The sequence below is a fragment of the Eschscholzia californica genome, unplaced genomic scaffold (assembly GCF_041429995.1).
Source record: "Eschscholzia californica isolate CP2 unplaced genomic scaffold, dmEscCali1.0.p SCAF_3, whole genome shotgun sequence".
In the NCBI taxonomy this organism is placed as follows: Eukaryota; Viridiplantae; Streptophyta; class Magnoliopsida; order Ranunculales; family Papaveraceae; genus Eschscholzia; species Eschscholzia californica.
Genome location: NW_028238420.1, coordinates 581,449 through 607,917, shown reverse-complemented (window position 1 = coordinate 607,917; position 26,469 = coordinate 581,449). Strand labels below are relative to the sequence as shown.

The window sequence follows — 26,469 nt, the reverse complement described above, 5'->3', positions numbered from 1 at the left end:
ATTAGTATTGAAAAAGTGGACCATTTTAAAGCAGGGCATATTTAGGTAGCTATTTATGATTAGATGACCATCTTTAGGAACCAGAATGAAATGAACCACAAAAGAAGAACAGATGCTAACTAAGTGGTAGGGCATGGGGACCCGCTCAAATACTCTCTCTCTCTCTCTAGTTTTTGGCTCACTAACACAAAGGAGAGAGAGAGAGGGATATGCACGCACGCGCAGTCAGGGGGGCATTGAATGGCCAGGTCTGTCGGGAATATTAGTGGCTTCCTTTCTCCCCCACCCTTATTGTGCACCCACCACCCCCATATATGATATATATAAATGGAAAAAGACAGGCGTACCGACGTTTTAGACGTGAAGTTGGCGTGAATTTTATATCCAATCGTTTGATTCATGTAACTTTCTCTCTTGATGAAAGCGGGTGAATCTCAACCGCTGGATGGAGATTCACATTAACTTCACGCCAAAAATGTCGGTCTCTCCGGATCTTCTTGCTATGTGGGCTATCCTGGGCATGGGGAGTAAGTCTTGTGAAATTTTGTCTGCACGAGAAAAACTCTTTGTCTTATAGATTCCTAATCTCATCTGTTATTCTTCTTGAAATACCCAACTAACTCATTTTGGACTACTCTAACTATACAAACTACTCTTTTAATACCTACCCTTTTATTATTTATTCATTTCTATTATTATCCCCTTAAAGCCTACTAATAAAAAGAAGAGCCCTATTATCATATTTATCATTATAATTACTAGCTAGTATTACAAGCCATTAGTGTTCCTTTTTTGTTTTATTAACTTTACAATTTTAAGTGATGATTATCACTTGAATCACTAATTATTTTCATATGTTAGATATTTATGATGATCCACTTTCAAACAATATTATACATTTTACTTGATAATTATAATAAATCTCATGTTTTAGAGGTGTTAATACTAGTCTTACTAGTTGGACCAAGTCAGCTGTTTTTCATAGGAGTCTGAAACCAAATATCTCCAACTTGTGATTTTGAGGTCATTCAAGGGTTCTACCATTTCAACTGAGGGTTGATGGCGAAAATCCAACTCTTCGCAGAATATCATAAGGTACTTCAAACTCATTACTAGATTATTCACACAATCATAGTAGATATAGATTCTCATTACTATCATTACGATGTATGTATATATAAATATATATATTTAGGTGGGAATCGGAAGTTTTTTTTTTTTTTTTTTGAGAAATCGGGACTCGGAAGTTGTAGTAGTAGAAGATGGGAAAAAACAAATGAAGTGAAAAAAAGAGGGAATATTTAGGAAAAGGAGACATGCAAAAGGTGTGAGTACCTTTTATGTTTTTTTTTTCTGATGAGGAACAGGGCGTGCCCTGTACACCCTCTTCTCCTTTGTCTATATTTACTTAAAAAAATGGAACTCATTAAAACAAGGTTAAGGCAGGTGACTGTTTTATTGTTATTTTAGGGTCACTTTATGCACATTGACCAGCACATGGATTACAAAGTGAACTGAAATGGTAAAAAAAGAGGAAGGAAATAACGGTTTCATGGATATCATCTTACATGAAACTATAAAAAGCATGTATAATTTTGAAGTATTTTTTATTTCATGATAAAAATATATTATATCAATGACGTACCAAACCTTAATATTTCTATATTGTCTCTGTTTTGTACACTTACATTCAAGCCTAGTGTGTATGGGGTTTTGTTCTGGTCACCCCCAAGACGTCTTGAGGTTATTTCATCAAAAAAAAAAAAACGTCTTAAGGTTCGATATGTGTATTTTTGGGAACCTCCTCAATAATGTGAGACTATTTAAGCATACGCCTATAGTCCGCATTCCTAATACTCCCCCAAATAATGTGAGACTATTGCATTCCTCATCTTTGGAGACGAATGGTGCTCGGCTCTAATACTTCAGTAATTATTGATATTGTCATGGCTTTGATAACCATACCCAAGTTCCCCAGATACATGGCTTTGTTCTTAGATGGAGCTCCACGAGCCCTACTCAAAAGGCCTGGACTTCTATAGCTTAGGGTCTCAACCCTTTCCCAAGGGAAGTCTTTTTGGAGAATTAGATGTTGGAAGGAACTTGGGAGGAGGTGAGGATGTAAAGTGGTAACACAAAAGGAGGGTTATGAAAAGTAGGTGAGGTTTTCCTACCCCTTTCTAAGGTTAGTTTCTTTGCACAATTCTTCCACTTTACTCTCTCACTATTATGTATATATAGTGGAGTAGTAGTGATTATGATGCATTTGTGATGATACCATGACATAACGATTATTTCGCACGAAATCTAATTAATGCTATCTATCTTCTATTTTTCTTTTTAACTTTACTTTAGTATATATGCTTTTCAAGAATATGGTGGTGGGGGGAAAGGAAAGCACTTGCTTTCTTTATTTCCCATGAGAACATTCATTTATATATGTCTCATGAATTTTGTCTAAATAGGTCATGCACATTGGGTTGTCAATGCAAATCTGGTCCCACACTCTTGTGCTAGTTTGATTCCATCTCTCTCTCTCATGCATCCAATTGGAAACTTCTCTCTCTACACGTAAAATTTCATGGAGGTTTCTTCCATGCATTTGATGCATAATTTCATTCCTCTCTCTCTCTCTCTCCCCTTCCCTTAGGTTTGTTGATCATGTAGGTTGCATGAAGAAGCCCTCATACACTATTCTTTTGAACTTCTATCCCTTGTTGCTAACCACCATTTTTACTAGTTTCTAGTGCATAACTTACTTGGTATAGTTTTCATGTTAATCATGTGTATATATGTACATGCCTTTTAAATGTTATATGTCGATATATAATTCAAACTACACCAAATATATTTTGGTCTTAGAATAGAGAGAGGCCCTTCAACCCTACCTAAGTAAGAAAGCGAGCACATAGGTGTCGAGTAAGTGTAAGAAAAAGAAGAAGAGGGGTAACATAATGATTAAGAATGGACAAATGAAGGTGACATTATGGTAGAAATATATCACCATCAAATTCCTATTACTTATTTTCATGCTTTGAATGTAAGCTTAAGTCATTTCCTTCCATGCCCATGCAAATACATCAAAGGCCACACTACCACCACCATTTCACCTAACCCCACCTCTCCACTCAACTTAACCTCCTCAATTTTATTATCATTTTTCATCATTATGTATATACTTCTCTTTCTTAGTTTATTACCAATAAAAAAAATATAAACTAATCCTTGCGAACTAAAAGATAAAATTATAAACTTTCCTCGGTAACCGATCATTTCATATATTTCCATATGGTTCATTGTTACTATGAATATAATGTTTATCTATTTATCACTCTAACGATTGCGCTTTTTTACCATTTTTTGAAATATGACTCGTCTACAATATAATAGTAATTTGTTTACTTCTAAATTTAAAATAAGTATTTTGACGATTTATATCTTAACAGTTATTGATACTGTCTTTGTTTTTGTCACCTATGCAGGCTTAAGCTCAACGCGTACATTGTTTCGTTTCTGGTAGAGGCTACACAGGCCTATCCAGAAAGCACTTAATAAGCTTGAGCTTCCACTGTGAAACTAAGCTCCAGACACTTCCCTCAGCTATGCAAGAGTATCACAGGCTGATGGTTTAAAGATAGACAATGAGTTAAAAGCTAGAACCCATTACTTAGCTAAAAAAACATTATAGATCGAAACCGACTGAGAAAACAGAAAAACCCTAATTCACTTTCAACTTGCAAGTTGCAACTGCTGAAGAGAGATGAATACTTAATTGGTTTACATTCTTTGACAGTTGGGGGACCGTACAGATTATGCAGGGAAGGAGGGTGGAGGTCACATGGCCGGTTTTTTATGTGGTACGTCTCGTGTTCTTCTTCAACTATTTTACTTATAAGTCATCATATCTGCTGATCGATGCAAAAAAAGAAAAAGAAAAGAAAGACATCATTAAAACCCATGAATATTTAAATACACCACCAAATACTGTTCCTTTATTTCCTTAAACAATATATAACTTTATCTCTTTAGTTTATACCTCCCGAAAAACAGGATATTTATACGTGGCTGCCCTCTTAGTGGGTAGAATTCATAATCTGTAATTGGTTGTTAAAGTGACAATGTGACTTATATAACCATATATAATTTTTTTAAGTAGTTAATCAGTTGATTAAGATAAAGTTTAGGTCAGGGGTGGGAGAACGACTGGGTTCGGAACAGCCCGTGGGCATCTAATGGGCTTATCCGATCCGATCCAGCTGAACCTTTAGTACAAAAGAGTTCTGTTAACAGTTATGGTTAAAACTGGGTGAAATTTGTAATTTATAATTTCACTTTTGTGGGGTAAAAAAGAAAAATAAAAGTAGTTGAAGTTTTTATTTTTGTTGAGATCCATTTGGGTGGCCAGTTGCATAAAAAGGAGGACCTTTTTTTTTTCTGAAAAATTTGTTGTCCTCCAAATCACGTCCCAAAAGTGATTAACTTCCAGCACTTAAATTTTTGTTTACTTTTTCCAATTAGAACAGACATATATATTGTTATGAATTTTAACTTATATTAAGTCAAAATATTACTATTCAACTCTGCCTCCTTGTTCTACTAAAATTAATATAAAACTACTGACTGACTACCCTCTCTCTCTCTCTCTTTATGTATCTTTAGCTGCAACTATTTCATCTCCACAAACTTCCAAACAAAGAGAATTAATGGAAAGGGAGATTTGAAAGCTTCCTTTCTCATCATCCTTGTCTTCAGTTACTCATTTATTACTCTACTTTGAAACATCTAAAAACTCTTTGTTTTTTCATGGCAGCTACTGCTGATTCTACTTCTTCTTCTTCTTCTATGGTTGTTAATGGTAAGTAACTATATAACACTACCACCCATCTTCATTTGAATGATCCTTTCTATCCATGGCTTATGTTAAAACCAGTAGATTCTTCATCATCATCAAAAAAATCAATTGTAATAACCATCAAACCAGAACGAAAACCGCCAGACGTTTATCGAAAACGGGTTCTTGGGTATGATCATGTTTCCTACACAAGACCTCCATAAACAACAACAACAGAAACCGCAAGATAAACAAGATTGTTATGGTGGGTTTGGAGAGATTAGTAGTTATACATCAGGAAGCAATTTTAATGGTGTTATGAAAAAAGAAACAGAAGGGTATGATAATTGTTATAGTGAAGTTTGTTTAGAATCATCATTAACTGATCTATTAGTACTAGTTGGTGATCAAAATCAATATCATCATCATCATCACATGGCTGAAGATGGATCAAGAACTAGTAGTATTAATGAAGAAGCTGGATCAAGCTCAAAAGATGAAGTAGTACTAGTAGTCAAACAACAAGATATTGATCAATATCAAAACAAGGATGACAATTGGTTAAAATTAGGGTTAGGTAATTCATCATCATCAGCTATAAACAACAGTTCTAATCAGCAGAAATACACCAACCCATCGTCGGTCATGGAAGAACAGATGACACAAAGAAATAGTGGACTAGTCGAACTGGATCTCTTATCAGGCTCTAGTTCAATCCAACAACCCATAAATCCAAGAACTGATGATCAGTTTAGGACATCATCATCACCTCTAACTAGACCACCACCTTTAAATATTCATAGTCTTGGTGGTACTAATATTAACATGCCTCTGTTATTTCATCAACAACAACAACAACAAAGAACGAGTTTAAATCTATCTCATCTTCAGCTTCAACATCTTCATCAGAGTAGTGGTGATCAAAGAGCATGGGGATCATTATATAGACCTAATTTATTATGGAATCAAACAGTAGCAGCTGGTTCATCTTCTTCCATGATGCCGATGATGAATTCGTATTTTTCGAGATCTTTTCAACATTCAAACATGGATACTGCTGGCCCTAGTAATTCAGAAATGTTAAGAGTTATTGATGCTCCTCCAAGACCTCATTCTGGTATTTGGTTTGTTCTTCAAGCATCACCAAATCAGTAAGTTCAATACTGATCAAAATTGACCTAATTTAAATCATGAATTAATGAACATTATAGTTTTATTTTCTCATTTTGAAAGAAATGAACAAAATTTACCAAAATCAAAACCCCACTTTTTATATTTGCATTTCCTTTTTTATTATTACAAGTTCATCTAATTTATAAAGGATTAATTCAACTGCAGATCAAAAGAGCCATTTTTGCCTCAGATACCTAAGAGCTACCTAAGAATCAAGTATATATAATTATTCTCCCACTTTTCTTTTTTGCTCTAGCTTTTTTTTTTGTTAAGAGTAATGCTAGAGAACAAGAAAAACTTGGTAGACTCTGGACAGAAATCATATGCGGTTTGTTGTAATTCGTTGTTTAGTGGATCAGAATAATCGAAAACACGGATCACGACAATCCACATAAGATTTCTATCTAGATTCTCCCTGGTTTTTCTTGTTCCCTAGCATTTTTCGTTTGTTAAATATGTTTAGAAACCAACTAACTTTGATATTCATTTCTGTTTAAACCTACAGAGATGGGAGGATGACGGTTCGATTGTTGATGAAGTACCTAGTTAACAAACTGAGATTGAATATCGAATCAGAGGTACGAAACTTTATTAGTTTAAGTTCTTTAAATGCTAATTAACATGAGAATGGTTAATTAAGTGGTTGGTAACAAGTAGTACTCTTGCTCTTAATAACTCACACCTCATTGATGCAAGAAAAATAGAATAATATTTACTACATGTTTGGTGTTACTAAACATGAAAGAAACTTGAGAGCTTACCCAATAGAAACCTTAGGTCATGTATAAATTAAAGAAAATGTTATCGACCAAATTAAAACTACTTTTCCGTGTACATCTGGTCAGGTGGAGGGGCGATTTTTTTCGTATAAAATGATCAAATATTTAGTTGGTAAAAGTAGTGGTCCTTACTTATGTTTTTTTTTAGCCTAGGTAATAATCAATTTTGGTGGGATGTCTAAGGGGGTAAATCATCAATGCATGTCTAAATCAAAAATATAGACTTCTTAATGAGATTTAGGACAAGCTAGGTTCATGTTTACTTAATGGTAATTACCACTAATAAGGCTAAATTAAGTGGAGCTAGCTAGTAAGCTATAAGGTAGGATAAGAAAATATGTACTTCACAAAGAAAGTTAAAAACTTTTATTTTTGAAGAGATTTGGGTATTCTTCCTTCAATTAAATTTTCCTTAGAAATGATTTTTGATGGAACTCTTTTTTTGGTAAGAAATGATTTCCTCATGCATCATGTATGTCGCACTTATAAAAAATTATTTCATTTCAAGACGTGTGACGTACATGCCCGCTTGACATTTTGAAGGGCGTAGTGTCCTTAACATTGTTTCTTTAAGAAACTAGTTTTCCTTTTTGATACAGTAAGATTTGAATTCTGGAGACAATTTGTTTTCCCCGTTAAGACTTAACGACTTTCTTCTTGTTGAAGAATTTCTTTCTGTCATCATTTTCTTATCTTTGCATCTCATCTCATGAATATTCTAGCTATAGGAGTCACATTGTCGGATAGGTTTAACTTAATTTATTGTAGGCAGCTTACTTGCTATATATATACATTATCCACACATGCATGAAAACAAGAAAATTGTTAGTTTGGGCGTACGTGTGTGTGTATATATATACACATGTAAACCGAGATGTTCTATTATAAATGATATTAATACATTACCATGATGAAAGTTATGTAGTGGTCTACTGCTAGACCAACTTAACCATCATGGAAGTTTATTTTCAGTAACAACATCTTTTATTTTAAGCTTCCAAAAGTGGTAAGAGTCTTTCCTATTGTGCTTCATCTCATGATGGATGAAGTAAGTATCAGAGGACTGACTGTGCATGAGAGAGAGAGAGAGTGAGAGAGAGAGAGTCTTTGTACAATGAGACTTCTTAAAGATAAATGTTCTGTTTAAGTTTGAATTTTCATGCATGTAAGTTGCTAGACTAGTTCATGCTTTCATTCTAATCAGTTTTTAAAAATACGGAGGATAAAGTTCAGTTTAAGTTTGGATACCGGAACAAACTCTGTCGTTGGATTGGTTCCACTTTAGGGTATCTATAGTTCTCGAAGAAGGGTAATCGAGTTTTCATGTAGTCACTATTAGATTAGTTTATCCTATATGTTTTCTTCGAGTTAAGATAGGACAGTGTTGTACAAGAAAAATAAATGAGGTTGCTTCCTATCTAGAACTTAAACAATTTGTATAGACAATAGAATAGAAATTCTGAAATTTAATAACGTAGAAATTTAAGCATATTCTAATATTAAGTTTATGAATAACAATTTTAGTGGAAGTAAAGTTATCTGCAAAATTCAAACTGCTTAATCATAAGTAGTTATTACTTTGGGTTTATCAACCTAAAAATTGATTTACTAATACTACTAATCAAATGTTTTCTTTTTAATTAACCTCTTAAATTAAAAAATAATAGTCAAATTATTTATTTATTTATGGAATTCTTCTTTGCCTATCCATTTATCTTCTAAATTTTTCTTTCTTCCTTTCTTTTTTCGTAATTACTCCGGGATGATAATGATGAAATTTATTACTTTCTACTCCATGTTTAATTAATGAATAACAAATTAATCCAAATAAAAATAGACGGTCAGACTCATCTCTCATGTAACCGACTAACCTGTTTTAATATATAGGATTTTGTTAAACACTCCTTTACTCTTAAATCATATAATAATATTAGGTCATACATTGTATGTTTAGGAATATTAAATTGTAAACTTACGTAATATATAGCCTTAGAAAGAGTGATTGCCACCATGTCTTATGAAATGCTTAACCGTAGTTAGCTCTTATATAATCACAAGGAAGATTTCATAAGGTCGTGATTAGTTGTGAATTTGTGATTGCTCATCATTATTTGTTCATCTTCTTATATATATACTTAATTAATTTGAAACAATAATATTTTTGGTAAATCTTTGTAATCATTAGATAAAATCATTAAATCCCCATAATTAAATTCTTCTTAATTAGGACATGAATACCATACTATTGCTATTGTTGATAATCTTTGTCTCGAAGCTGTCCTCTTAATATTATCAAGAGAAAGAGAGAGAAGTTGACTTTTGAGGTCTTAGCTAATTCCATGTTTCTTTCAAGCCATCTTAATTTGATTAATGAGTAGTAATTACATAAGTTGTCGTCATGCTTTGGTGGGTTTGAATTAATATAGGGCCTCACCTACACGCTTAATTTAATTTATGTGTAAGAGGGCCCATCAAAATCATAGTGGTAGTGCAGTTTGTTGAGATATTTTAAAACAATTATTTAGTTCACAAAATCACGACAAAAAGAATAGAATGAGGATTAGTATTTCATTAATTAGAGAACTAATTAATAGTATAGACCTTCTTTAAAGGGTTAATTTTGTGAAACCAAAAGAGAGAAGCTAGAAGACGTGCATGAGAAATGTCATTATATATTGTTTTATTGGTGTATTGAAAGGAAGTTTTGGGTGGGCGGGCTTTTTTTCTATCAGATCCCTGACTCAAGTTCATTAGTCATTGATATATGTTAGTCGAAACGTCCGAACCCTGACTCAGACTACCCATGGATACCCGAGTCCCACCCTATTCCTGACTCCTATGCCATTCTTTTTTAGAAGAAATAAAGTTTTCATGATGATTAAGGATTATGAGCAAAGTGTGGGTGGGGAGCGGGTCCCTTAAAATGGTGGAGCGGGCAGCCTTAAAATGGTCGGTCTCTCTCTATACGAGAGAGAAAGAAAGAGAAAGAGTAGGAGAGAGAAGAAGCATTCGATTTGAAGGGTTAAGCAAACATTAAAATCAAATGGATATTTTGTTATTCCTCTTCTAAATGATAGTAACATGACATTTAGTTGACGTGAGCTTCATATTAAGCAAGAATGACTTGATAAACATATCTTTGGAGTACAAAATATATATCACAATGTCTAGTATACAGTACGTAACATATGATATTTTCTTTCGTAAAATTTATGAAAAAAAATGATTTGCTATATTTATTAAGTATTTTTAATGACATTGCATTCTGAAGACAGATAAATATAAATACTGATATGTTGATTTGCAGATAGAAATAAGATGCAGAGGAGAACAACTCGAACCAAACTTGACTCTACAACATGTACGAGATCAAATATGGAATTCAAAAGAAATGGTGACATTGCTTCCCGACTCCTCTACCTCTCACCATGTCATGATTCTTCATTACGGTTGGACTACTTCTCCTTCCTCTTTCTCACCACCAAATTGACCTTCTTATTCAAATTATTAATTATTTATCAACCCCACAACCACTCTTTCTCCTACCCAAAGGCCACACCCCAACCTGTTGTATAATTATTATTATTAGATTATTAAAAAAAAAAAAAAAAAAGAACTTCCTAATAAGTTCAAGTTTTTTTTAATCCTTAATTCCCACTTTATGTCTTGTTTTTTTTTTCTTCTTCTTCTTTTTTACAAGTCTAATTCAATTAGATTGATCTGACAAAATTAATTATAGGAGGTTTTCTTAGAGTCTAATAACAATATCATCCAAATTAAGTGTACTTAATTCTCAAACTTTGAGATTTTGTTTCATTTCTTTATTTACTAATTTTCTCTTAATTAATTAAGTTCATATTTTTGCTTACTACTTTAAATATTGTTTGTTATTTCTACTTGTTTCTACAACCCCACTTAAAGGACTGTATGTAATGACAGCCCCTAAATTTTTTAGGAGGTATTTGGTAGGTAAGCAATTGCCTTGAGGGAAATTTTATAGGAACTTTCCTGTACAAAATTTTATGGGGGCCTATAGAACTTACTTGAGTCCATGCTCACTTGAAGATCCTCGTGCTCTTTGAGAGATTCGAAGTCGACCCGCAGTTTAAAACCAAGTCAAGTTGCTTGGTGTTAATATTTTTGCTACGAACTAATCCGCTAATAGCTCAGTTGGTTGAGTACCCGTAGGAAACACCCCGAGATTATGGATTCGATTCTCGAGGATGGTAATCAATCCTCTTGAATTATCCAAGTTTTTTTGGTGAAAATTAAGTAAATGTTGTGTCCAGATGACTTTTTAGGCTTTATATAGTAGTTAGATAGCCTTTATGGAAATATTAAAGGCACTCACCATTTTTTTATATATATGCACTCACATCTCCTTTGATTTGAAGAAAAAGTTCTTTTGATGCAACTGTAGAAAACAAAAATGGTGAGTGCATTTAAATTTTCTCTAACGCCCCCCCCCCCCCCCCCCCCCCCCCCAATAAAATGTTTTTTGAACTGGCCCTAAGTTGAATTTCCTAAATTAATAGTAATTCTTTTGTTAACCAGACTCACTAACCCATCACTGAATTTTTTTTTTGTCAATATAAACATTATGAAATCAAACAATCATCTTCTTGTAAGATCATATTCAAAGTATTAAAGTTTTCTATTTGTATTTTAATGGTGAAAATCATAGAAGAGGGAGAAACTTTACATTCTTATTTTGATTCAAATTAGGGGTGGGAATCGATCCGGTTCGGGCTGGTCGGGTTCATGTCATTAGTCGGATCGGGCCGGTCGGGATATGAAACTCTCCGCGCATTCTGGCTTTCGGGTTTAATCGGGCAAGTTATTTAAAAAATCTTAGTCTCCAAAACCCGTCCAAGTCCGTCAAACTTTTCGGGTTTCTCGAGTATCGACCAGTCGAGTATCGGGTTTTCACCAAAGTTTCAAAATATTTTGGTCGAAATGACCAAAATATTTCTATTTCGATGGTACCGAAATTTCTATCGAACCTAAAATTTAATTAAGTTTCTTTTAACAATGTTGTGTCAAGGGCACTCCGCACTTGGACAACAATATCTATTATATGAAACGCAATGGTCTTTTTTGAGAAGGACCGTAGGATTTATCTCTAGATATTCATGATCGTCCGATTTATTTCTAATCTAATGGTTGATTTTAAATTTTAGAAAAATAACCACCCACCCACAATTCTCTCTCTCCCACGTTTTTATTCAGAACTCTCCCTTAAGCATCCTATAATCTCTCCACATGTTCAGAAAATTAGTTACAAACCACCCACTAAATTCTCTTTCTTCCCACTTCCTACTTATTTTCACACGCTCCACAAATTATGCCGTGGCGGAGGCACGGGTATACCCTAGTATGTATATATATATATATATATATATATATATATATATATATATATATATATTATACACTTCAATACTTTAAGCGGGTTATGTCGGGTAAAGATTATCGGGCGGGATGCCAGTAGCACTTCAAAACCTGTACTCGACCCGTTGATTTCATCGGATCGGCCGGGCTAATCCCGTCTTCGGATTTTGGGTACCCGCAGGCTCTAACGGACTCGGGTACCCGTGACGAATTTCGGGTTTGCGGACTTTTTTCCCAACCGTAATACAAATGTAACTTTAAAGATTGAAGAATCACCCAACAAAAAAGTATAAAAATGTCACATGAATCTTCGATTTAGATTTTTCTTTCAACGAAAGTGGTCTTATTCTTAAAATACAAAATCTCATAAAGGTAATCTATCGGATGTACCAGTCCGACAGATTGTAGGTCGGCACGAAGCTACCAATATTTGGTAGACATATTGGTTTTATCTTATCGATGAAAAACTAACTTATCAAAATCCCCTCTCAAATGTTGCTCTCATGTTATTTGTCGGTAGGACTGTAGCGATGCCTTATGTCACACATCGGTACATCTTTCCAACAGTTTGAGTACATCAACGGTTTCATCTTACCGATGAAAATTTATCAAATTCTCTTCGAATGTTCCTCTCTGCTATTTGTCGGTACGACTGTGCCAATGTCTTGTATCACACAACAGTATCTTACCGACAATTTGAGTACAGAGTGGGTTTCAACTTGCCGACTGAAACAGACCAAGACATTTAACCAACATGTGTGCGTTTAGAAAAAATGTGTTCGTTAGGGTAAAAATAGATTAAGTATTAATCCTGAGTGTATCGGGTAAAAACGATAAATGTATATAACATTTTCCAGTCCACTTTAATTAGGTCATGGACCTCACCACGAAGAGCAATATTGGAATCATATGGGTTAAAATAAAATATTTTCTACAAATAATAATGATTTTACTATATTAATGAATGACTACTCTAGGTATGTGCTCAATCATAATGTTATGCATCAATTGTTCTGATCTTTTTGTTTAATTGATAAGGTCTTTTTATTTCCAAACTAAAATGTGACTCCAAATACAAAGCATTTTTACTTACCCGCAGTTCCAAGTTCTTTCTATAGCTGGAATATGTTAGGGGCCAAGTGTTAATGTTAACGAACGTACACACCTGCAGTGGCGAAGCCAGAATTTTTTTGATGTGGGGGCACATCTAAGTAAAAAAAATACGAATTCATATGATATAATAAAATGTCTTTTATTGTTTTTATGGATATCTTTTTCGCAGATCGAAAAATTGAAACACATTAAAAATAATACTAACAAACACCAATCATAAGCATATACCAATATAAAGTTAACTATTTTAAAACTAATGATAAATCAAAATTACTATGAAAGCTAATCTATAAGATACTACTAATCATCAAGATATTTTGCAGAGCAACCAAGAAAGATACTTTAATTTTGCATGAAGTGGAAATATTCTGATGCCTCAATTTAATTTAACTAAGATGAACAGAAAAGAAAAATCATTTATTTAGCTATTTTATCTTGATGTCATGGTTAAGAAAAAGATTCGATTGTATCTTCATAAAAAGATATAGTTGTATCTTCGTAAAATATTCGATTGTATATTCGTAAAAAAAATATTGCTACCAAAATATGTAACTTTTTTTTATCTTTGTTTGTTTTCTATTCGAATTGAAATCTAGTTTTAAAATTTAAATTATGGTGGAGTGAAAAATTAATAACTCAAATTGATGGGATGTTACCTTTTAATGGTTAAGGTGGGGTCGTTGAGCCTTGAGTTATGGGCAGTTGGTAAATTAATGTACAGTCATAAATCAAAAGTGGTGGGCCATTTGAGTTTCAAAGTTTTTAGTTTAATGGGCTTGTGCTTTATGGGTTAATGGGTTTGGCACATTAAAGAACTAATTTAGACATGAGCACACTAAAGACGCCAATCTGAAACTAAGGAAACACACATTTGGGCATGTGGGAGCTTGCGCCCCCACAAGCCCCTATGTGGGCCCGCCCCTGCACACCTGTTCATTCAATTATCATGTTGTATTATCATACTAGGTCATTGTCATGTAATATCGTAATGACTGTGGGTGGGGATCTAACAAAAAGAACTTTTTCCATGAAAATATCTGTTAAGTAAGTTTATAAAGTTTGTTAGTAATGTTACGGGAATTCTAAAATTATTTTCTGTAAGCTAAAAATCCTCAAAAGCTTTTTTCGTACGTTCTTGCTTTAAATTGCTAATTAACAAATTTTTCTTTAATAATTCAATTCTTGTATTCAATATCATCACTCCTAACAAACAAAATGAAAACCACTTGTTAAATGCCCGTGGGGTCATAAATATTAGTTTCAACTTAGCCCTTCAAATTTATTAGTATGTTATTATCTCCTTTGTCTTTAGTCTACAGAGAAAAAACATAAAACCATAATAGAACACCACAAATGGTTAATTGGTCGGTTGTTTGTTTATATGAGGTTATGGATCAAAATATATATATATATATATATATATATATTTGTATTTGCAAAATCGATCGCCCATACTCTAGTTACGTTTTATATAAACTACTATATATCTTATAACTTGAAGTTATTTGACAAATTTTGTTTATATTTTTAGCAGTAGAGGACAACAATTTCTCACTTTAATTTAACGATTTTGAGTTGAAATATTTCAGGGGAATTAGGTGAAGGGAAAATATTAACGTCGACGGACAAACGATGCATGCATCTAAGCCAAAAGTGGACCATCAAGCAAAGCAAAGAAACAAACAAAAAGACCGAAACAAACTAAAAGCAAGTCCAAAAATTAGGGCTGGGGTCCAATAGGTGCAACCATATCATAAACCACCTTACTTCCTCTGTCGAGCCTTGGACCCTCTTCCGACTTATGTGTCTATATACCAACCAGACAATATAGATAATATTTTCATTAATTTATCATATTGATTCAACTTTAGCTTATTGATTTATTACATTGTTTGTTTATGATAGGAATGAAATGAATGAGTACAAATTAAATTGACGACTAAGTTGGTATCTAGTGCCAACAAGATTTAAAAACGTCCCAACTAGACGACCTTGAGCAGACGACACGCTTCTCTTGTCTTTCATCCGTATGTTCCTAATGACACCAAAATATATGAATAGAGAACGCTCCAAATAGTAACATACCATCCTCCACTAGAATGATATTAACTAATACAAAAGAATCGTCTGAACGCATTTTCGAGGGAGACTCACAAAATGTGATCAAGACTTGCATCTCACTAATTGAAGAATCACCTTGGAGAATTAGAAGCATTGTTGCAGAAATCTTTGATCGTTTGAATACTTTCTAAGAATTCAGGTTCAAATTTACGCATATAGAACCCAATTTTTTGGCTCATAATCTCGTTAAATATGCAGTTGATAACCGGTTGTAAACATTTGGGTAGCCCAAGTACCACCTACATGTATCAGTGAACCTATCTCGGTTGATAGTCTTCAAATTACTTCTTTGATTCTTAATGAATAATAGGCTAAAGCCACTTTTTCATAAAAAAAACAATATAAATGTACTAGAATAATTGAAACATTTTTTTTCTAGAAAGAGAGAATATATTGGTTATTGTGCCGAGACAACACTCAAAATCGAAATATATATACACATTAGATAACATCGACTCCCAAGAAAACAGAAAGATTGAGAAAGGTATCCCCATGAAATTCTAATTGGCAAAGCTCGTGAATAAATTAATGTTTTGACCTCTACAATTATTTGTTCAATCAAACTGAAACTATCTTTAAATATCCTTGTGTTTCATCATTCCAAGGCCCACCATATAGCAAAAGGAACAACCGTTTCTAAGTATCTCTTTCTTGTGTCTAACTATCTCTTCCATCTTGATCTTGTAAAGAAAATCTCCATTTGATTTTTTTATACTCCTGAAAGCGAAAATCGTTTTGGGAGAAAAAAGAATCTCATATCTTTCTGAAATCTGAGTGGTTCAGGAGCAAATGATGATCTGCATCTTCTTCTGCACACTGACATAACACCTATAGTCAAGATGCTAATAACTACTATAGTATGGGTTTTACGATGGCAAACAATTGCGTCCATTGTGCAAAGCAAATAATAAATTTATGAAGACTATTACCAAATATCAATTAGCAAAGAAGACGATGAAGAGAGAACAAACATTAATGAAGTTTAGGATTTCATTAGATTGAAGTTAGATTACTACATAACAAACACATCTAAATAGTAAAAGCAAAAGACTAAAAGACTTTTAAGGGGTAAATGACTAAATCACCTAAGGTTGTTTTGATATCGGGGAAATAATTCCATGAAAATAAAAAAGTTTCATGAAGGTCTTCCGTAGAAATAAGAGTTCTTTCGTTTGGTGATCATTTAATATTCCGTGGAATTACGAACTCTGTTATTTGGTTGACAACTAACTTCTACGAATATAATATTCAATTAAGAGTTTTTATCTACTCTTTATGTAGTCAAAATGACATTTTTACTTTTATGTTGCTAAATTTACCTTTTCATTTTTATGTTGTCCAAATTACATTTTTACCCTTATGTTGTCAAAACTATATCCTTACCCTATGTTGTAAAATCATTTAACTTTTTGTCACTTTGCTAACTTAAGAGTATGAATCAAGCTATTAATAAAACAAAATAAAAATGTAAATTTGATAACGTATGGATAAGAAAGAGAGATTACTAATATAAAAGGTAAAATAGTCATTTTAATATAAAAGTGAAGACATACCATTTTACAAGATAAAAGTAAGAATGTCATTCAGACACCACATAAGGATAAAAATGTCATTTTGATATTATGCGAGGGTAAAAATGTCATTATGACAACATAATGGGTAAAAATGTCATTTTGAAGATATTTTAGGTTTCGAGTATCTGAATATATTAAAATATTTTAATTTTAATTTTTGACTTTTCACGGAAACTAATTTCCAGGGGGAACAAGGAATTAAAAGTGGACTACTTCTTGGAAATAGATTCCCTAGGAAATTAAAGCCATGAAATTATATTTCGTATCAAACGGTGGAAATATTTATATTCATGAAAATTGTTTTATTTCTATGGAAATAGGTTATATCAAACGCTCCCAACCTATTATGTATATGTATATATATATCTGATAAATCGAGATGATGTGTTCTTTTTAGTTATGATTTCTCAAATATATAGAGCTTACCCTCTCATGATTTTCATGTATTTTCATTAAAGTGGGATGCCTTCTTATGTGACTAGTGTGAACTTTGTGGTCATCTAATTCAAAATCAATTGGCAGTGAGTGGAGAGGGTCGATACATTATATTCTTGATTGTTGTTTTTTTTTTCTTTTTGGATGACGTGGAGCATGTGCGGATGTTAAGTTTGTAATCATCCAATTAAAAAGGAATTGACAATGAGTGGGGAAGATCTAGATATTATATTCTTGATTGTTAGATCGTCATTCTATCATGTGGGTTGTAACATTAGAAACCACTACGTGTGAGAATGGTCTCACAAGTAGTGGTTTCTAATGTTACAGCCTATAGGAGGACCTAGAAATTGATATTGTTTTCTTCTCTTTCGTTTGTTTTCTTTCTTTGATACTATCTATTGTAATTATTAGGTTTGTGGTCGTCCAACGCAAAATCAATTGGAAATAAGTAGAGAGGATCAATAAATTATATCATTTCGTGTAGTATTATTCTCATAGTAATTTTTCTTGGGCTTCTCCCTTTTCAATATAGTGTTGCCTTATTTTTAGAAAAATAAAAATAGAACATGAATTATTTTGGCCGCGCTTTTGGGGCATAAAGAATAATCTCCAGAGAATAAATTTTCTAGGGAATCTATGTTTCTCTGTATATTCTCGGGGGAATATTATTTTTTAAACAAAAAATTAACTTGATCAAACATTGCCCCCTAATCTTCATCTTCTTCTCTATCACCACCACAACTTCCCACTACCACCATTTTGACCACCATTGCCTCATCTTCTCTCTTCTCCTCCCTCACTTACTGTTACTCTCTCTCTCTCTTCGTCCCTCCCTCTCTCTCATTATCTCTCTCTATTGCTCTCACTATCTTTGTCTCTCGATCTCTCACTATTTCTCTCTCATTGTTTATTAATCGATCTCTCATTAAAATTCTCTCTCTCTCTCACTCTCTCAAACAGACACTGATCCGGCGAACGGAAGTGTTCCCTTCGCCAAAACCGCACCTCGAGGCAGGTTTTTGGCGAAACTCTTCGAGGATTTCGTGGTCATGAAACATTTCGTGGCCACAAAACGTTTTGTGTCCCTGACCATTTCGTGGCTACAAAATGTTTCGTGACCACAGAACATTTAGTGGCCACGAACTCTGTGATCTCCACAGAGAGATCTATACATACCGCAAGAGAAAGAGAACGAGATAGAGACTGTGAGAAAGAGAGATAAAGATTGCAAGAGGAAAAAAAAGTGAAACTAATCTACAGAGAGATATGTCTACACCGAGAGAGAGGGGAGTGATCTACAATGAAAGGGAGAGAGAAAGATGTAGAGTGGACGACAAAGAGATAGTGAGAGCGAAAGAGATAGTGAGAGAGAGAACGAGATAGAGATAATGTGGGAGAATGAGAGAGAGAGAGATAGTAAGTAAGAGAACGAAGAGAGAGGGAGAAAGAGGATGAAGATTAGGGGGTAATGTTTGATAAAGTCAATTTTTAGATTAAAAGAAGAACATGCCCTCTAAATCAATTTTTATCGACTAATTATTTATTCCGCGGAAATTTTTCTTTATTCCCCAAAACCGCGAACTCGCGACCATCAAGCCACAAAATGATCACAAATAGGGTTATGTAATGTTATCATTGTGATAGTTACTTTTTGTTTTTGAAATCCTTATTGTGATAGTTTAGATATCGTTGCTTTTTAAATTTTTATAAAGAGTAATAAAGCAGGCATACATAAATTTTTTTTTATATATGTGGTTATTATACACATTATCTGATACTTTATAAAAATACACATTGTCTTTTTCTCTGTTTTCGGTTATTTCTCAAATAGCCCCCAACTTTGTGACCTGCTTCCTGCCTAGCCTCCTATTTTATCAAAAATACTCAGATGATCCCTGTTTTGAGTTACCGTTATAGCACCGTTAACTAGTCATCACTCTCTCTGCCACCTCATCATCTTCACCGGCGAAGTTTTTCGGTCGGCCATTTTTCTGGCCGGCGACCTTCAAACCTAAAAAATAAAAAAATTCTTCCTTCCTCTCTCTTCTTCTTTTTCTCTCATGTTCGCTCCTCTCTTCTTCTTTCTCTCTCTTTCTCTTCTTCTTTCTTTCTCTTTCTCTTCTTCTTTCTCTCTCTTTCTCTTCTTCTTTCTTTCTCTTTCTCTTCTTCTTTCTCTCTCTTTCTCTTCTTTTTTATCTATTTTCCTCCCTTCTCTCTGTTCTCTCTCTCTCTAAACCTCCGGCGACTTCACCGGAGGTCTGGTTTGTCGCCAGATCTGGCGACCTTCTTTGGTCTAGTGAACCAGGCCTCCAACGAAGTCGTTGTAGGTCTAGAGAGAGAACAGAGAGAAAGGAGGAAAAAAGAGAAAGAAGAAGAGTAAGAGAGAGAGAGAGAGACAAAGAAAGAAAGAAAGAGAGTGATAACAGGAGAGAGAAAGAAGAAGAGAGAATTTTTTCTTTTCAGGTTTGAAGGTCGCCGGTCGGTGACCTTCGTCGGTTAAGATGATGAGGTGGCGAGAAGATGAGGTGGTAGAGAAAGGTGATGAGGTGGTAGAGAAAGGTGATGAGATGGAGGAGAGAGAGTGATGACTAGTTAACAATGTTTGTAACGGTAACTCAAAAAAAGGGGTCATCTGGATATTTTTGATAAAGTAGGGGGCTAAGCAGGAAGTTGAGGGCTATTTGAAAAATAACTTTTTTTTCTTTTCTTTTTTTTTTTTTTGTTGAACTAAATACACATTTTATCTGATCAAAATTAAAAAATGATGTTGGAGGGAGGGGTCCATTTTGACCATAGCATTCAGTCACACATGGATGTCGACTAGCATGAATGCAAGGCTGAGCATGGAAGGTGGGGGGATGTTAATATGGTGGGACTTCACCATCCATCACCATGATGATGGAAGCCAACCTTTTGTATATAGCTAGGCATATACCATCCATCATATTAAGTCTAATCTGTTGAAATTCTTCTCCAACATAGGGACAGGGTCACAGGGACTCGATAACTACAGAGGGACATTACGATTGATGGATGATAATATGTGCGTTTCATAGGCACCCGAAATTCGAAGGCGGGTCAGCCCGATAGATCCTGTGATGAAATAAACCGACCGGACTCGGTTGAAGTGCCACCTGACATCTAGCCCGATCCCAATTCCTGACATAACCCGTTTAGAAATGTCCTCTATTTATCAGATAATATTTATATACATTGTGTGTATGTTTGTATGTATGTATGATAGTGTATGAGTAAAGTGACAAAATATGGTTGTGATCCGGTAAAAAGATGTATAAAATAGATTAATAAATTCTTAGATTTTTAATATGGTTTGGTGGAAAATGAAAATATTTCGGTCCTTTCGACTGAAATGTGTTTTGAAATTTATTTTCTTGATATGACACTGTCAACAGAAACTTGATTAAATTTTGTTTTCAATAGAAATTTGGTAAGCATGGAAATAGAAATATTTCGAAGTTTTATTCTTTGGTAAAAATCTGATACTATTACCCGAGCAACCGAAAAGTTTGAATTGGACGAGGTTTGAACACTTGGATTTTTAAACTAACCGCCCTGTTAAGCCCGAGAGCCCGAATAGACAGGAAGTCTCATATCCCGACCAATCCGACCCGATAAATGATAGAAGTCCGATCGACCGATCTGGACCGATTCCCACCTCGATCTCTAACCATCCTCTATGTATGTTCACATACAATCAACGGATGGCACGTCCTAAAGGGTATTTACTTTCTTTTTCAATTAACAATTACAAATTAAAGTAAAGAATGAATTGAAAAGAAAAAAAATTAATCCCACACCTTTCTTTTTGAGAGTGTGCACAAAATATTTTGGTGTGTTAAAAGATAAAGTTCTTTCACACACCAAAATATGTCATTTTGTAAATATGAAGATCTAATTTCAATTAGTCTTGTCTTGGTTAATAAGATTAGTTAAGGCTTTTTAATTTTTCCGGCAGAAATTGCAAGAAATAATACAAACTATACACACAAATGTCACATAATAATACAATATGTATGAGTATACGTGTACATGCCTAACACTTCACATATTTGTGCAACCTATATATAGAACTCAAGCGGAAAAACCTACTGCACTTGGTGGATTTCTTTAACCTAAACAATATTGACCTCGTAAAATTTCATGTTTCACCTTTTTAATTTCCTAGACCCATCATTGGTTTTTGACCAATTATCCTTGGCCAGTAGTTTTGATCAATATAATTTTGAGCTATCACCTCGATCTTTTTCATCTTCTCTGCCACCACCAACACCACCACCATCTCTCTCTACCTCGAGGTCTGTCTCTCTCTCAACTTCAATTTCGACCTCGACTTTCACCTCGATCTCTTGACCTTATCTTTACATAAAATAAGTTGGACAAACTACTAGTGGCTCAATGTGGCCGGATTATCCTCTTTGATAGTGAATTGTCAGTTCAATCTTCTTCCACGTAAATCTAGGTAAGCTAAAGGACGGAGAAGCTAAAGATACAAAATTTGGTTGATCTTGGAATTAAATGTGTCTAGATTGGTCGGTCGAAAAAAGATTACAGGGACCGATCAAGTTATTACTGTTACAATATATCCAACTATGAATTAGTTGGCAAGTAGCAACAAATATTTGACCGTCATATGTCTGCTTGACTCCTACTCCTATCAAACATCAAATAACACATCTAACACAAAAACAAAAAACATAAATCTAAAAGTATCCTCTGGTAGCAAAAGTTTATTCTCGAGAGGAAAAAGGAAATTAAGATATCGTGTTTTGGATTGATAGCATAGTCCATGGACAGGGATATCTTCATGTCATACTGCTATTCAAATACGAGACTTCAACTGCTAAAAAAAATACTATTTGTTATATTCTATGTCTCATTTACTGACAAAAAGAATATATTGTTCGAATAAGCTTAACTTCTTAGCCAGTAATCTCAATTATGCTCCGAACATAGTATACTTTATTAACAAATATCACTTAACTACACAACTTGCGCCCTCGCATTAGAAATCAACCTCTACTAGAAACAATTTATTTATTATTTATGTATGTTACTTCAAAGAATCTATATTTATAGGTATGCACTTCTCAAGAGAAATTACAACTTTTTTTTTTTTTTTAAAGTAGAGAAATTACAACTAGATAAACAATAAGTGAGAGGAAAAAGAATCATCTATTACATTTTTTCCATCTAAGTTTAAAAACTAAACAAGCACCCAAATCTTGTTTATTTGGTGGGATTTTGTCTCCTAATTGTTCTCATACTCGAGTGAAAAAAGAAGATGGAAAATATTTCATTTATTGGACTTGAATCACAGCTTTAAGGAGAGACCAACTTCATTTGAAACTCAAACTTGTCATCAGGCGATCGAGTTTCTCCAATCTGACGTGGTTGTTGCTCTCCTTGTTGAAACAAATAATAATCTCGTAATATATAGTTGTCTTCTATGTGTTCGCCTTACATTTTTCTTATTCTTACTCATATTGGTGTTATTATCTGCAAAAGAAACCCCAAATTATAAACAAAATTTAAAAATATGTAAATATATAAATCTTTATTAGAGTAAAGATAAAAGATACAATTTCAAAAAGGGAGATGCTAGAGTGACTTAGAGATGACGTAATGACGTGGAATTAACTAATTAAAAGACAAGATTTTTTCAAAGTTTGACCACCGTGGGGACCGCTTTTATTTTCAAATGAGGAAACATGTCATCCTCTAAGTACCAAATTCTAAGTCACTCTATCATTTCACTTTCAAAAAAAGAAAGATAAAAGAGATCATAGGTTTGAAAACTTACTAGATAATGAGGGTGCTTCAAGGGGGTGGGGAGTTGACTTTTTATTGTTTATAGAATTTGTTGGAAAGAAGAATAATAGGGATTGAACCCAGATTGATTCATATTACTACTATTCCTTTGTCTGAACTCATCATTCATACCCACTAAAAGATTTGCATCAACCTGAAAGAAATATAAAAATGTTCATCAAAATATTCACATTTTCTTGAGGAAAATGAAAATGGGTAACTGTTATGTTTGTGATAATACCTGAGAGAAAGTGTTTGGTGTTTGTTCTTGTTGAATTTGAAGAAAAGGGTAGTTATTTCTGGTAGTGAAGCTGGTTGAACTAGTTGTTAAATCAGTGAGTTGTTGTTGGGTAGGAGAATTCAACAATGAACTCATATGTTCCTAAAATTTCATAAGAAAAAACTCCAATCAAGTTCAAAGAAAGAAAATAACAATATAGAAGCAAATAGTGAAGATGGGTAAGAAAGATACTACTACAAGTTAGGGTTTTATAGAATGTACCTCTGGTTTAACCATGAATGTATCTAAATCTACTGCAAAGTCATAGAAGACTGGATTCATAGAAGATAGCTTCAAAGACAAGAACTGAAAAATGAAAGAGAAAAATGGTTAAGAATATGACTTCATTCAACATAATCCTAATTGTATTAGAAATAGGTGGTTAAGGGTTTTGATATAATAATTACCTCAACTTGGGTCTTTAGGGATTGGACATAGTTGATTATCTCATCCAACATAAGTGCCTTTCCAGTAACCTATAACAGTTTAATTCGTAGTTGATTAATCTTTCTAATTAACACACATTATGAATTTTTTGTAAGATTAGAAAGAATTAGGAATCTCACCTTGTCACAACCAGGAACTAGGCTTTGCAAAAGCTTCATCCTCTCACTGATTTTCTCTCTTCTTACCTGAAAGAAACAAACCCATTTAGTAAATCATATAAACAAACATGAGATTATTATTATTATGATTAGTGAATTGTTAAATGTAATTACCCTTTCTGCAAGACTATGGCTATCTGTTGCTTGACCTCTCCTTGCTCTAACATGAATGTACCCACTTGGGGGTTCTTGTTGCTCCATATGATCAACTTTGCTCTTCTTCTTCACCTCTGTTTCTTTTGTCTTTCCTTTATATTTCTTTTGTTTTTTGGGCTTGATGATTTCCTATAAATTTGAAGAATATAAGAGAAACCCACAATTTTTAAGACCCTAATTTGAAAGAATTGAGATGAATTTTGCTAAATTTAATTACCTTTGATTGACCAGAAATCAAACAAGAAGAAGAACCTTGTTCTCTGCTAGTGATTTTCTTTCTTTTGTTATCTGATTTATTGGTCTTATTTTGTTGATTGACTTCAGTTAGACATGGCTCATTATCATCACTAGGGAGGCTACTAATTGTGCTGTTTTCCAATGAGCTAGTGTTAATTATGTCATCATGAAATCTAATGGCATCAATTTCTTGATGATGAGGTTCTTGAGATGGGCAATAAGAAGAGAAGTAAGTGGTAGTGTTAATGTCAACTTCCTCTAATGAACCTGAAGATATCTTAATGTTTGGAAAGAAATTTGATGAGTCAAGAAAGAAAGTTGGGTCAATGTATGAAAAAGATGCCATTTTAGTGACAGAGAGAGGAGAGAGAGAGAGAACTAGAAGTGAATGAACCAAGTGGAAGAGTGTAGAACTGAAACAGAAGATGGTTGGGGTTTGAAACAACCAACAAACAAACATTTATATAAAGATGTGGGGAATAGAGAGAGAGAGAGAGAGAGAGAGGAGTAGAGAAAATTTTCACATACAGAATTGTATGGACTAATAGGGCAGCTTGGGTGTTGTTGGAAATTTTGGACAAATAATTAATAACTTTATTTTTATAAAAAATTGAAACCTATTTTCTAATATTTGAATTTGTATTTAATCTCTACTACTTAAGCATTTAGATAAAAATAGTATGGAGAGATATATTTTTTACTTATTGAGAAGTGTCTTCTTGTTTTCTATAAATTAGATCTTCTCTAAACAGATTTTAAGTTGTTGTAAAAACTATGTAGGAATTATGTTGGAATCTCCTTTGCTATCTTCAATGTGTTCTAATGATCCTTAAGTGAAATCTCCACAAATTACTCGGTGTAATTTCACAAAGACTTGTCATATTCTGGGAAGCAATTTGCCTAGTAATCTCGATTGAGAGGGGGCAAATAATGTTTTAAGGAAAGTGTACTTAGTACACGTTTCAAGCCTCTAATCTCCATCCCTCTTATTTTTATTTCCGGAGATAATTTTTCGAACATTGGAAAGTGTTGGATTATTGGTTAAAATGGTCTATAATTGTTAGGATTATTTTTGGAATAAGCTAGAGAATATGAAAAACGGGACAGACTCTGCGTTGAAACTCGTGATTCGTTGTTGAGTGGATCAGAATCATCGAAAATATGAATCACCACAATCCACATAAGATTTCTACCTAAAATCTGTTTGGTTTTTCTTATTTCCTGTCATTTTTGTTTGAAAACAAAAAACTGGACAGATTCTGCGCTGGAATCCTATTTGGTTTGTTGGGATTCGTTGTTGACTGGATCAGAATCATCGAAAACATGAATCACAACAATCCACATAAGATTTCTACCAGAAATTTGTCTAGTATAACTTTTCTAAAATTACAAATAGGACTACAAGTCTAAGAAGAAAAAGAGAAGAAGTGAATTGACCAATTTAGGAGACAATGAACCAAGTCCAAAAGAATTGAAACCATGAACATCACAAGGGCCACTTATATCATTTCTCAAAAAAGGTTGGTCGGCCCCCATATTTATTTTTCAAAAGTTAATGCAGTACTTGTGAAAAAATTTGTTCATCATTATTCACTCATTGCAAAATTCACCAAATATCTTTTCTTTCGTATCTAAACTATCTTATCCATAGTTAAGAGACTCAAATATCAATGCTCAGATTAGGTATCTTTGTTATTATTTTACTGTAGCGATAAAAGTTAGTGCAATACTACGACAAGTCTAAGTACTCCTTTAGCAAATTATGTGATTGAATTTGTGTCCTGAATTTTCGGCTCAATGGTTTGGGCTCTCTTCGACATAAAGTGTTGAATTTGTGGTCTGCACAAAAGAAATATAGACTTCATTTTTCTGTACAATCATTGCATTTTGCTGAGATAATTTTCATGTCCTGAATTTCCGGTTCAATGATTCATAATCTCTA

General features: G+C 33.6%; 2 protein-coding genes across 5 annotated transcripts; one reads left to right on the top strand and one right to left on the bottom strand.

Moving 5' to 3' along the window:
- The first annotated feature begins 934 nt into the window (after positions 1 to 934).
- LOC147547427 (uncharacterized) lies at positions 935 to 10,661 on the top strand. Of its 4 annotated transcripts, none has more exons than XM_086665560.1 (6): positions 935 to 1,095; positions 3,483 to 3,857; positions 4,811 to 5,982; positions 6,170 to 6,220; positions 6,510 to 6,582; positions 10,091 to 10,661. In XM_086665560.1, exons 3-6 carry the CDS (start codon positions 5,024 to 5,026, stop codon positions 10,271 to 10,273), a joined length of 1,266 nt encoding a protein of 421 aa, XP_086521686.1. In that variant the 5' UTR covers positions 935 to 1,095; positions 3,483 to 3,857; positions 4,811 to 5,023; the 3' UTR covers positions 10,274 to 10,661. The 4 variants fall into 4 exon arrangements, with proteins under 4 accessions (XP_086521686.1, XP_086521685.1, XP_086521683.1 ...); XM_086665559.1 differs by lacking the exon at positions 935 to 1,095 and adding an exon at positions 2,740 to 3,040; XM_086665557.1 differs by lacking the exon at positions 935 to 1,095 and adding an exon at positions 2,819 to 2,978.
- Positions 10,662 to 22,594: 11,933 nt separating this feature from the next.
- LOC147547426 (uncharacterized) lies at positions 22,595 to 25,034 on the bottom strand. Its single transcript, XM_086665554.1, has 8 exons — positions 24,508 to 25,034; positions 24,249 to 24,419; positions 24,096 to 24,161; positions 23,937 to 24,005; positions 23,752 to 23,835; positions 23,491 to 23,631; positions 23,242 to 23,403; positions 22,595 to 22,937 (listed from the first exon to the last, which is right to left on the bottom strand). Exons 1-7 carry the CDS (start codon positions 24,985 to 24,987, stop codon positions 23,290 to 23,292), a joined length of 1,125 nt encoding a protein of 374 aa, XP_086521680.1. The 5' UTR covers positions 24,988 to 25,034; the 3' UTR covers positions 22,595 to 22,937; positions 23,242 to 23,289.
- Positions 25,035 to 26,469: the final 1,435 nt, after the last annotated feature.

Excerpts from the sequence above, each read along its gene's own strand:
- LOC147547427 (XM_086665560.1), top strand. The coding sequence starts at position 5,024 with ATGATCATGTTTCCTACACAAGACCTCCATAAACAACAACAACAGAAA. Across the intron at positions 5,983-6,169 it reads CTTCAAGCATCACCAAATCA|ATCAAAAGAGCCATTTTTGC; the intron begins GTAAGTTCAATA and ends ATTCAACTGCAG. Across the intron at positions 6,221-6,509 it reads AAGAGCTACCTAAGAATCAA|AGATGGGAGGATGACGGTTC; the intron begins GTATATATAATT and ends TTAAACCTACAG.
- LOC147547426 (XM_086665554.1), bottom strand. The coding sequence starts at position 24,987 with ATGTTTGTTTGTTGGTTGTTTCAAACCCCAACCATCTTCTGTTTCAGT. Across the intron at positions 24,420-24,507 it reads TGATTTCTGGTCAATCAAAG|GAAATCATCAAGCCCAAAAA; the intron begins GTAATTAAATTT and ends TCAAATTTATAG. Across the intron at positions 24,006-24,095 it reads TAGTTCCTGGTTGTGACAAG|GTTACTGGAAAGGCACTTAT; the intron begins GTGAGATTCCTA and ends AAACTGTTATAG.